Source organism: Sceloporus undulatus, chromosome 5 (assembly GCF_019175285.1).
Source record: "Sceloporus undulatus isolate JIND9_A2432 ecotype Alabama chromosome 5, SceUnd_v1.1, whole genome shotgun sequence".
Classification (NCBI taxonomy): Eukaryota; Metazoa; Chordata; class Lepidosauria; order Squamata; family Phrynosomatidae; genus Sceloporus; species Sceloporus undulatus.
Genome location: NC_056526.1, coordinates 29,321,154 through 29,334,287, shown reverse-complemented (window position 1 = coordinate 29,334,287; position 13,134 = coordinate 29,321,154). Strand labels below are relative to the sequence as shown.

Genomic DNA, 13,134 nt, shown 5'->3' with positions numbered 1-13,134 from the left:
AAGCAATATATGCCTTGTATATATGGATTACATACCTGTGCATGAAATACTTGGGATTTCTCCCTGTTATGACTATATGTTGAAGGAGAAATGGGAGTGCCTTATTTCCAGTTGGCTCATTTTTGCTTTCAGTTGGGAATCTGATTACTTGACTAGACAAGTCAAGTACTATATTGCTATTTCAATATATTCCTATAGTACCTTATGTCATCCATATAAACCATGTAATCTCTTGCCTTGTGTGAGTAATAGTCACCATTAGGCAACAAACTTATTTGTTTGTTTTCCTGATTTAAAGGTCTATTGGCAACAGAGTACATAATAAGACAGAAAGAGCATGGAAGTGCAAGTGTTTATAATAAATGGAGAGAATGTACATTTTATGACAAAATGTGTTAAAATATGAATTTTTGCGCAGAACGTGTAAAACTACAGATTTAAAACAGCAAATTAGCACACAAAAAGAATGGAACAGACTTATGCACTTTTGAAAATGTCACAGAATAGAAATAGACTATCCCTGTAAGCGAAAGATGTTGGCAGCAGTAGGGTGGGGTTGAAGAGAACAGCAGTGTTCTCCATTACTTCAAATCTTATTATATTTGTTCATATGTGTTTAATTCTTAAAGGTATTGAATTAAATTGTAAGGATTTTTCTATTTGCAGTATTTGAGAATAAAGATAAAATTGTGATCATCATGGAGTATGCAAGCAAAGGAGAATTGTATGATTATATCAGTGAAAGGCGAAGGCTGAATGAAAGGGAGACACGACACTTTTTCCGGCAAATTGTCTCTGCTGTGCATTACTGCCATAAGGTGAGTCATATTAACAGATGGCACATTCATGTTTCCTATATATCCCAATGATTGTGTGCCGAGAGCCAAAATTATTTCATAGCGGCTGAAGATGCAATACAGTTAAGGTCTAAAGTGATCAGATACTATGGATATTGTTTGGTGGAGGCTTCCTAACAAAACTTAACAAGGCTCTTTATTGCTTTGTAAATTCCCTCAAATACACTACCTCTAGTATATGTGGTGGAGGGAGCACAATACATACAAAAATATGCATACTTGCAGTTCCAAATGGGTATGTATCATTCCTTTGACCTCACTTTGTAGTGAAAAATTAGAGTTCTGAATCCCTTCATACAAATAAAAAAAAATCAACTTTTTAAAAGGCTCCTAAAGTGGGGTGTAATCTGTATAACTTTAAAGATTTTTTTCTTATCTGTGGCCTGACTATAACAGATTTAAATCTTTTCGCCTGGCATCTTTTTTTTTTTAAATTAACTAATTTTTTTTAAGACTAGGTTGCAGGTTTTCTACTTTATATCACAGAAAATCACCAGCACATTTCTATGTATTTTAATATCAATGAAACTGTAGCAAGCATAGCTTGTTAGTCTCAGTTTTAACATTTGAAAGGAAGAGCCTTTCATGCCTAAAAGGCCAGCTGTAGAACCAGACCTTTTATAATGACTAACTTAACACTGAGAGTGAGAGTGATTTTCTGGTGTATGGGAAACATATATTACCTTCACACAGTAAGAGAAGGATTGGGTTTGGAATTAAGTTCCAAAAAGAGCTCCCCTGCTGTTTTACAGGTTTTGTGGGAGGACAGATTCCAGCCATTCTTCCCTTAGCTATACAGCAAGTGACTAATACATCTTCTGTCACCAGTTACTAGGCTGCAAGTGGTAGGACTGCAGTATAAATGCAAAGACCACCCTGATGGTTTGCCTCTTTAATTCATTCAATATTAAGCCCCCCTACAAATTGCTCTCTGTCCATCCTTATATTCTTCTTTTTTTCCCCATTTCAGAATGGCGTTGTCCATAGGGACCTAAAACTGGAAAATATTCTTCTTGATGACAATTGTAATATTAAGGTAAATTCTTTTCTGTTTTGTCTGTGTATTTTTTAACCTTTTACATTGTCACAGAAACCAATGCAAAACCTGAACAAATGGGATGTAGAGACTATTTTTACGTGTCTGTATACTTTGCCTCACCCATTCCATCCGAAGACATTATACGGACACCATAATTTTAACATTAAACTGAGTTCTGATACCTTCCCTCTCCTACTTCCCAAGATGTTCCTGAGGAAGAATTTTGAAGAGCTCTAGAGCTCTCAAAAATTTGTACATATTTAGGTTTTAAAAATATAATTTGGAGGTAAGGGAATGTGCCCTCCCCCCCCCTTTTCAGGGGGAACAATAGCAATCAGCAGGCAAACAGTAGAATCTTAGCATAAGATGATTTACTTCACAGATGGTATTTTTGCTAGCTGCTGGGACCATGAAAAAGTTCTTGGCCTATAAGGTTCAAGTGCTTTCTCTTGAGTACTCTGAACATCCTTTTGATCATGACTGAAAAATAAGCAAATCCAGTTTCAAAATAAACTCAAGCATAGCACATGTCGTTCATTAGGAAATGGCCTTAGAACTCCAAGCACAATGATAGCTTTCAGATTGGCTTTTTGTGATGTCATAGTTATGACAAAAATCCTTAGTGAAAGCATGGGAATGACCTTTTCATTTTTTGCTGGAAAAAAAGGATGGCTATGATACAAGATATGTGATGCTGTTCTGGGAACAGCACAAATTTCCCTGTTTTTACCTTCAGCTGTTTAAAACTCAGAAAGTGTTTAATTATCTAATAGATTTTCCTTACTTTGGTAGCTGATTTCCCAGGGTGTGGTTTGAAGGCACATACTGCAACATTGCTAACACAAAGACATAACTGGAATAAAATCTAAAACTTGACCATTATACATTCATATGCAATGTGTAATTTCCTCCATGTTTTTTTTGTCATAATATTTACCATGCAATCTTCAATAAAATATAATCTGGGATTTTTAGAATTAGCAATTTAATTCTATGCATGTACTCTTTTATTTTGTGGGATGCGGTGGCTCAGGAGTTAAGACGCTAGCTCTGATAATTGCAAGGTTGGCAGTCCAAGACCCAAGTGCCGCATGATGGAGTGAGCTCCCACCACTAGTCCCAGCTTCTCCCAACCTAGCAATTCAAAAGCATGTAAAATGTAAGTAGATGAATAGCAATAGCAATAGCAAGTCCATTTCTATACTGCTTATCAGTATACTTAAAGAACTCCCTAAGCGGTTTACAAAGTGTAAGCTGATTGCCCCCAACAAGCTGGGTACTCATTTTAGCAACCTTGGAAGGATGCAAGCCTGAGTCGAGCTTGACCCCCCTTGGCTGGGATTGACCTCACAACCTTATGGTTTCTGAGTGAGTGGCTGCAGTACAGGCATTTAACCACTGTGCCACCAGGGTTCACATCATAGGTATCACTTTGGTGGGAAGGTAACAACATTCCATGCAGTCATGTTAGCCACATGACCATCAGAGTCATCTTTGGCTCTTCAGCTTAGTAAAGGAGATGAGCACTGCCCCCTACAGTTGGACACAACTTGACAATCTTGGAAAAGAGAAAACCTCTACCTTTTTACTCTTTTATCTTTTTTTAAATGATATTTTTGCAGTGCCATTATAAATATTAAGCCCTCCCATGAGCTTCCAGAATAGGGCAGTCTTTGACAATGTTGAACTGTCCATGTGACTTGTATCTATTTTCCCTGTGGCTGGGATTCCAAAACTTGTTCTTTTTCCTGATTTAGGTCTGATGCCTATTCTGATTTAACCCACTGACTTATCTTTTGCTTTGTAAGTGTCTCCTTTCCCTGAAATCTTAGCCAAATCAATTACTTGGTAATGATCTTTTCCAGTTGTTGTTGTTGTTGTTAATTTTCCTCTAGTCGATCTTGACTCATGGCGACCCTATGGATGAGACATCTCCAAGACCCTCTGTCCTCCACTGCTCTGCTTAATTCCCGCAACTTCATACCCACGACCTCCTTAATAGAATCCATCTAGCTTGTGGCCTTCCCGTCTTCCTACTTCCCTCCACCTTTCCCAGCATTATTGTCTTTTCCAATGAGTCCTTCTTTCTCATGATGTGTCCAAAGTATGACAGCCTTAGTTTGGTCATCTTGGCTTCCAGGGAGGTTTCTGGCTTGATCTGCTCTATGACCCATTTGTTTGTCCTTTTGGCTGTCTACGGAATCCTCAGCACTCTTCTCCAGCACCACATCTCAAATGAATGGATTTTCTTCCTATCTTCTTTCTTAACTGTCCAGCTCTCTCATCCATACGTGGTAATAGGGAATACAATGGCTTTTATGAATCTAACGTTTGTGCTCTGTTGTATATCTTTTCATTTTAGAATATTTTCTAGTTCTTTCATAGCCACCCTCCCCATTCTTAATCTTCTTCTGATTTCCTGACTGCAGTCTCCATTTCTCTCAATGTTTGATCCTAGGTATGAGAATTATTTTACTATTTCTATTTCTTCATTGTCTAGATTGAACTTATGAAGGTCCTCAGTGGTAATTATTTTTTATTTTCTTTATGTTTACATTAAGCCTGCCTTTGCACTTTCTACAGTGCACCCGCATCATATGCAGCTTTAACCATACAGTACGTGGTAAGCCGCACGGGACGTAAGGGGCGGTGTGTCCCATTGGAATGAATGGGGCACACGCCAATGGTGTGCACCGCTACACCACCGCATGCACGAGTCCCATTCTTTCCAATGAGGTTTGAGCATGCGTGGAATTCAGCTTATGTGGAGGGGTCCGGAACGGATCCCCCACATAAGCCGAAGGCACGCTGTACTTTGATCTTCCTTAGTAGGTGTTCCAGGTCTGTAAGGTTTTCTGCTAGTACTATGGTGTCATCTGCATATCTTTGATTGTTGATATTCCTTCTTCCTATTTTCACGCCTCCTTCTTCTGTGTCCAAGCCTGCTTTTCTTATACAGTGGTGCCTCGGGTTACGAAATTAATTCGTTCCGTGGCACCGTTCGTAACCCGAAAAGCCTTCGTAAGCCGAATTGCCATAGGCGCTAATGGGGAAAAGCCGCGATTCCGTGCGAAAAAGCCGAAAAAAGCACCAAAAGTTTTTTCGTAACCCGAAAAAACATTCGTAACCCGGAACAATGTTTTCCTATGGGATTTTTTCATATCCCGAAAATTTCGTAACCTGGGTATTTCGTATCCCGAGGTACCACTGTACTATGTTTTGCATACATAACATATTATGAACAGATAGGATAAAAGGATGTAGCCATGTCTGACCCTTTGTCAATTGGGAAACATTTTGTTTCTTTGTGTTCTGTTTGGACAGTAGCTTCTTTTCTAAGGGAGAGAGTAGGCTGGCCCAGTTCCATCAGGGGCTAGCCTGAAGAAGAAGAGCCCTCCCTCCGGTCCATCTGCCTTGGTCCAGGCCTCAGAGGGAGAGAAGAATGCTGGACCTGATTCCCTCCCCCCCTCACCATTCCCTTCTCCTTTTGTGTCGTGTCTTTTAGATTGTAAGCCTGTGGGCAGGGAACTGTCTGTTATCCCCTCTATTGTAAACCGCTCGGATTCCCAGTGATTGGGCGGTATATAAATAAAACCTATTATTATTATTATTATTATTATTATTATTAAGTACAGATCCCTCATCAGGATTGTCAGATGTGGTTGCACTCCCATGTCTTTAAGGGTATTCCATAGCCTTTCATGATCTATGCAATCAAAGACTTTGCTATAGTCTATAAATCACATGCTGATTCCAGCCTAACCCCAAAAATTGGTCTGCCCCCCACACCACTGGTAAAGAAGGGAAAATATATATCTTTGGGGACTTACCATAGTGATTGCCGTCAGGACTGTCCTGCTGTTGCTGCATAGTTGTGTGCAAGGTGTGGGTACACTTTGAAGGTTCTTGGCTAACAAACAACAAATCATTCATTTGCTTCTTTTCTATATCCCAGACTAAAAGTGGGAAAGAAAGGCCACTTTTGTCGATAGGTTGAAGAGCTTGTGACTGTTATGTCTCCTTCTCTAATTCTGTTATCTCTTTTCTCTGGCCTGAAGTTGGGGGTGGGGGGTGGGGGCGAAGGAAAGGAATGTTGCTAAGCATTTCTACTCTTAGCCTGATGTAGCTGCTGCAAAGGTTCTGGCTTCCTGCTGCAACTGTGTGGGGTGGTGATGGATTAAGCTAGAAGAAGGAGCTGGTCATTCATAACCCTCTTTCCCCATGTGTATGAAATGGAGGTATCCTATTCATTGTCTAACAGAAAATGGAGTTAAAGGAAGGCATGGGGATTTGGCACCAAACGAGTTCAGAGATAAGACCTGCATGAGCCCCACCTACCAGAAAGGAGCAGTCTAGGGCCTGAAAGGAAGCCCTCACCCAGTAACATTGGTGCTTTACAGACTGCCCAAAAGGGTGGTCTGAAAAGCGCTGTCATTTGCGGTGCGGAGGAGCTCCAGCGGCCAAACCGCGTGACTCCTCCGCGCCGCAAAAAAGAAGCTGCAAAATGCAGCAGCTTCTTGCGGTGCGCTAATGACATCGCAAGGCACCAATGACTCACTTGCGGTGCCATTAGCGTTGTGCAGCATGCAGACGCTAAGGTCCTCTACGTCAAGATGGTGGTGCACGTGCAGAACAGGCACCGCCATTTTGTATGCACCAAGCGCATACTAGGGTTAGGGGCGTACTAGGGTGCCCATGCGGAACGGGCCATTGTTTCATGCTTATAACCCTTCCTGGTTACCGAAGGAGATAATTTGGGAAAACCAAAGACTGTTCCATTGTGGAAACTTGGAGAAGGGAAATTTACAGTACGTCTTGTTTGAAGTGCTTAGGTGTTCACAGACCTAAACATATTATCAAGTAGTTAAGACTCATGAGTTAAATGAGACTTAATCCCACATAAGAATGTTTTGATGAAATAATATCAGTTTGACTTGCATCTTGTCTTCCTTAATCTTTTCTTAATTTATTTAATACAAACAATAATTATTCAAGGAGAATTTCAGAAATGGCTTTCCACTCCGAATACTTTTCTTATGATCAATGCAAGGGGAAGAAGAAACACCCCTCTCTTTTTCCACTGATTTGTTCATACTGTACTTTCATGATCACTGAACATGCACTAAAAAGCAATGTGCAAACTAATATTCCATGTGTATTCAAGAAAGTGCACAAATGTGTACTGGCACATAGATAATATTACAAGTGTTCTTGTACCGATACCAATAAACATTTTGAGATGTTAAAACTGAAGACAGCTTCCATTTTATCCCCACCCTTATTCTCATCACAGGCAACACTACCAGAATCTGGATTTTGTCACACTAAACTTCCTTCCCACCTTTATATCTGACTTACCATATTTCACAGGCATATTAACAGTGCTTGATATTAAACAAAATCACACTATCATGCTCGATACTGTAGGTTTAGATTTTTGTATGTGTGTGTGGTTTCTGTTTTGATCTCAGGGACCTCTCCCTCTGCACTGTTTCATTAAACAATATTTGTTGGCAAGGAAACACATCTGGGATTCTAAATTATTGATGTTCAATATTGAGTAAATCTGGAAGTTTTCCCTTACACAAATGGGCTGTCTTCAAGTTAATATGATTGCTTTTATATTTTTAAGATCTCAGTAATTTGTCTTAGATAATATATTTTATCCAGCAATTTTATTCATTGTTAGGGAGAGTGTAACTCAGGTAGACATTCTTGTGATAAAGCTTAAGATCAGTTACTAGATTTTAAGTAAAACACCCTGCCTTAGCTTTCAGAGCCATCTTTTCAAGCTTTAGGAGAGTGGTGACAAGAATATAATATCATCACTGGCTCTGAAGATGAAGGTGCCTACCTCATCTCTAGTACTTAAGATGGCCAAGTGGAAAAATGAAGAACTTTCTTGACCTTTAACAGTTGTGTAGAAAAGGGATTTTCAAAAGATGCAGCTTAGTTAAATTTTCTTGTTTACACAAAATATGCTAGGTTCAGGAACCCTATTCTCTTTTGCATCTGGCCCAACTGCTCCTCCTATTAAGCTTTGGCTGCCAGGTGTTCTGTATTGACATTAGGGTGTTCCACCATACAAGGTGTAAGTTTATATCAGAGTTTATCATTGGAGATAGTCAAAATCAGCTTTAAGGTCCACAAAAACTGCATACAAAGATATTTTGGATTTGCTGATATATTTCTCTACCAGATGTTGTAAGATTAAAGCCTGATCCATAATAGATCAGCTTGACCTACAGCCAGCCTGCTTGTCACTCAAGATACTTTCTCATTCCATCCAGTCCTGGAATTTCCAGTAGAGATGTCTTGCATAAAGTTTACTAATTATAGTAAGTAGGCTAGTTGGGTGGTAATTTTCTGGGTTGTCTTTCTTTTACTTTCCTTTTTGAAAATGGGAATGATAACAGCGAAGATGCAGTCAGAAGGAATGGGTGCACTGTTGTCAATGTAGGTAAAAAGAGTTGCAAGAATGGGAGCCCACCAATCAGCATTTCTTTTAATTAAGTCAGGGGGATATACTCACAGCCTTGTTTGATTTTAGTGGATTTACCAGATTGGTTGCTTCCAAAACCGAATAAATAGTCCAGTTGGGTAAAGAATCTAAAATGCTGTCTGGCGCCCAGAATAGAGAATTTTGTCTCCCAGCTCTCTGCAGAGATGTGGCAGTACAGACGTGAAGAACCTGAGGTATGAGTACTGCCCAGAAGCTTCAGCAGGAAGCCATGCCATCATATTTTACTGCATGGATAAGATTATTCCACTCAGCTTTTTGGACATACTTCTTTTTAACCTTAAGAGTTTTGTATTATTTTTTAAAGAAGAACTAGATTTCTGCTTATGGATCTTGAGCTTGGCAATCAATATTTTCTTGTCTGTGATGCAATCCTGATCAAATCAGCTGTTGGATATGATGGAAGTGTTCTGAGGTCTTCTTACGGTGTGATTTATATTAGTAGGAAGTGTCCATTCATATGCAAGAGAAGCCCCGCATTATGAACATTGGCATACAACTGTTCAAGATATTTGGATATATGGACTTGGTTTTCAGGTCATATGCCATCAACACTCCAAGCTACATGAAGGATACAACTGATTTCCTGAGGAAAATACAGTTCATCCACAACCCACAGAAAACACCATTCTAGCCATTATGGATATGGAATCCCTGTACACCAACATCCCATACAAGGATGGACTACAAACCATTAAGAATGCCATCCCGAATGAGGCTAAAACACACCTAGCCACCAAATTCTGTACCTACTCATTACTACTTCACCTTAAAAAATAACATGTATCTCCAAGTCAGTGGAACTGCTGTAGGTAAGTATATGACACCACAGTATGCAAACATCTTCATGACTGACTTAGAACAATGGTTTCTTAGGACATGCACCCAGAAACCTCTCCTCTACCTACAATATTTTGATGACATCTTTATTATTTGGGCACATGGAAAGAAATAACTTGAAAAGTTTTCCCAGGATTTCAACAACTTCCACCCTACCATTAACCTGAAACAATCCACACAAATCTTGGATCTTGACATCACTGTGCAATTGCACAATGGGCTTCAAAGCACCATACTTTATTGAAAAACCACTGATTATCATACATACATGCCTCGAGTTTCCACCCAGAACACACTACCAACTCTATTGTTTACAGCCAAGCTCTCCAATAAAACCACATCAGAGACAGAGATTCGGAACTCTTGCATTTACAACAACCGTTTCTCAAACTACAATGCCCACCTAAGGAGGTGAAGAAACAAATCAACAAGGCAAGATTAATACCTATGTACAATTTACTACAGGACAGACCAACAGCACAAAATGATAGAACACTCCCTGTGTTCTACAGTCCCTAGCTGAGACCATTCAAACACACAGTTAACAAGCTACAACCAGTTCTGGAGAATTGTACAGCCCTCTCACAAGCTCTGGGAGGTAAGCCTTTATTGGCCTACAGACATCCTTCGAATATTAAACAGCTACTCACTTCCAACAGAATGCATAACATGGATGATAATACAGGGACAAGACCCGGCCACAAACCCAGATGCCAACTCTGTTCCCACATCTACTCTGGGAGCAAAATTACAGGGCACAATAATATTACCCACAACATCCTCCAAAATGATACCTGCCACCCTATGTCAGCAATGCTCCTTTACATTCTACATTGGACAAAGGGGACAGTCTCTATGCAAGAGGAAATTTGGGCACAAATTGGACATTAAAAGTGGCAGTACCCAAAAACCAAATGCAGAACATTTCAGCCTCCCTAGACATACAGTGCTAAATTTAAAGGTCTCAGTCTTTGAGCAAGGAAAATACAAAGGAACACTACAAAGAGAGACAGCTTAATTGAATTATACTCAATTATATTTTTGGACCCTATTAATTCCATCCCACTAATGTGTAAATATGTTTTATTTCCTGGAGACTGGCTATCACTCTGTACTAAATCTGAAGAAGTGGCTTTATATCAATTAAAACTCCTGCTAAAATAATAACCAATGAATGAGTCTTGAAGGTATTGCTACATTCCTTTTTCCTCCTTTTTCCTCTTAGAAAGTAAATTTTGTAAATCCTGTGATATAAGTCTTTTTTTTAATAAGAAAAACTCACTGTGAATAGATAAATGTAAAACTGCTGCTGCCAGTGTTGTCACAGGCACTTATACAAATCTCCTTACTGGAAGAACTTTAACTTCAACCCTCATAGCAAGTTTAACTTCATTTTTGCTCATTTAACATATTCTTATAACACCTTCACATTATTTGGAAAGTGTCACATTTTACTGCAATTGGACAATGTATAACTAGAAAGCCAGTAGACCTAACTCAAAGCATTATCAATTTATTCTTAATGAAATGACAGCTTTCCTCCTTGGCACACAGAGAAATTGATCACAGCAGGAGAAAAAAACAACATGCATAATGCACATTCACTAGCCCCCAAACAGGTATTGGGAAAATAGAATGTGAAAACAAGATAAATAGAACAATCAGCAAAGGAAATTAATACGGCTCAGTAACTCTGTTTATATTTATAGTTCTGCTTCTTTAGAACTGTGCACTCTACCAGCAAATCTTGGATTTCATGAACATTGTATTCTCTTGTCAATAATTCAGTTAGGTTTTCTAGACCAAAGACCAATAGAGAGAAGTCCAGTTTCTCAGCTGGTTCAAACTGAAGTAAAGAAGCAATTTCAAATTACACTAAGCCCAAATATATCACAGGGGTGCAAGTTTCATGGTCAATGAGTATGTTTCATCACATTTCTTGTAGGTAGTGGAAACAGTTGTTTCCTTTAAGGTAAGGCAAGGGAATACAAAGTCTGGCTTTTCTGCAACCCCTTCCTGTTTGGGAAATCTTTTTTGAGTTAATACATTGGCTCTACTTAAGTGCCAAGAACATGAAGGAATCTTGGCTACTATGACTTTTTTTCCATAGTAGGGGGGAGGTAAAATGACAGCTTTAATGGGAAAAGCTGATAAACATCAGTCTGTGATTATGGGAGTTGGTTGTGATAGAAATACTTTTTCCTGAACAGCCAAAATGAAAACACAAATGTCTTTTAGGAACTGGGTTTTGTTTTGAACTGTATATATTAATATTGGCATGCAGATATCCATGTTTTGTAGATTGTGTGATGATAAGGGGACAGATTGTCCTAAGCAGGCATGCCGCACAGTATCAGAAACAGCATTAGTGAGATTTCATCTCCTCTACAAAAAGCTAATTCTGTGGTCCAGGATGCAAGTTCTACCACTGAACATTTTAAATTTGTATTGACACTACACTTTTGTGTTATTTTAAGAATGACTTTCAGAGTGACTTGATAAGGAAGTGGAATTTATTTAAGGCAATCTGGACAAACTGCATTCTGAGCCTCAAAATTACATATACAGGCTGTAGTTGTACACAAGCTTCTTCTAACACAATTCCATGCATACAGTGTAGAATTTGTGGAGCACTATTTTCCCATCTCTTTTGTCTGCTTACAAGGAACTGCTAGAACATGGGTTGAAATACTGACATTTTAAAAATGAGTTTTCCAGTTGAAATAGAGAACAGCCCTGTATTAGAAACAATCTCTTTCTCTTTCCCACATACACGTACACACATAAAATAAATAACATTTAAAGATGACATAAGTGAAATGCTAAGTAAACCCCAATTTTGTTCCTGTGTTGCTAATGATGGAGTCCAAGATAATGAATAGTTAAAAATTGTAGGACTAGAAAGTTTTCCATAGGTCATCTACTTCAATTTTATTCCCTAAAGCATGACTTACTACCTCTTTTATTATATCTACAGAACCATTTTTAGATTGATTTACATCATCTGAATCTTAATAAACCAGTTAATTATTAAGATCACTTCTTCTAACACTGTTAAGTTCAGGAAGCATTTAGTAAAATCGCAGACTAGTTGAGCAAACAAGTCAGTTAATCCATTTGCATTGGAAGAAGAAAACATTCTTTGGAATTACTAGTTATCTTGATGCATCAGATGATGAGGGCTGCAGTTCACAAAGGTTTATAGAAATTGAAAATGCTGGTCTTCAAGGTGCCATAAGGCTCTTATTTTTGCTACAGTTGACTAACATGGCTCCCCCTCCCCTTGAGAAATACTAGCTTACTTGACTTGATGGACAAATTACTTCCTGATCCAAACATATGGATCACTTACATTGAGAATATGGAAAAAAAGTCAATCACTAATCATGATAAAAATTAGCACAGGAAAAATTAGCATAAATCTATTTTACCTAAAATCCACCCTTGAAATTTAGCAAACTCTGATGTGATTCCAGGTTGCATCAATAGAAGTATAGTGTCTAGATCAAGGGAAGTAATAGTACCATTCTGTTCTGCCTTGGTCAGTCTTCACCTGGAATACTGTGTCCAGTTCTGGGCATCACAATTTAAAAAGGATGTTGAGAAGCTGGAAAGTGTCCAGAGAAGGGCAACCAAAATGGTGATGGGTCTGGGAATGATACCCTATGAGGAGAGACTTAGGGAGCTGGGTATGTTTAGCCTGGAGAAGAGATGGTTAAGAGGTGATATGATGGCCCTGTTTTAAGTATTTGAAGAGGTGTCATACTGAGGATGAAGCAAGCTTGTTTTCTGCTGCTCCAGAGAATGGGACCCAGAACAATGGATGCAAGCTACAGGAAAAGAGATTCCTCCTGAACTTTAGGAGGAACTTCCGGACA

At 38.9% G+C, this 13,134-nt stretch overlaps 1 protein-coding gene across 2 annotated transcripts in view; it reads left to right on the top strand.

The window, feature by feature from the left end:
• NUAK1 (NUAK family kinase 1) overlaps positions 1–13,134 on the top strand; it is a 79,430-nt gene that overhangs the window by 51,972 nt on the left and 14,324 nt on the right. The window contains exons 3-4 of one of the 2 annotated variants that reach the window (XM_042470648.1): positions 667–818; positions 1,828–1,893. In XM_042470648.1, the coding sequence (XP_042326582.1) occupies positions 667–818; positions 1,828–1,893 (218 nt within the window). The remainder of the gene's footprint in view (positions 1–666; positions 819–1,827; positions 1,894–13,134) is intronic. The other variant, XM_042470649.1, reaches the window with a different exon arrangement.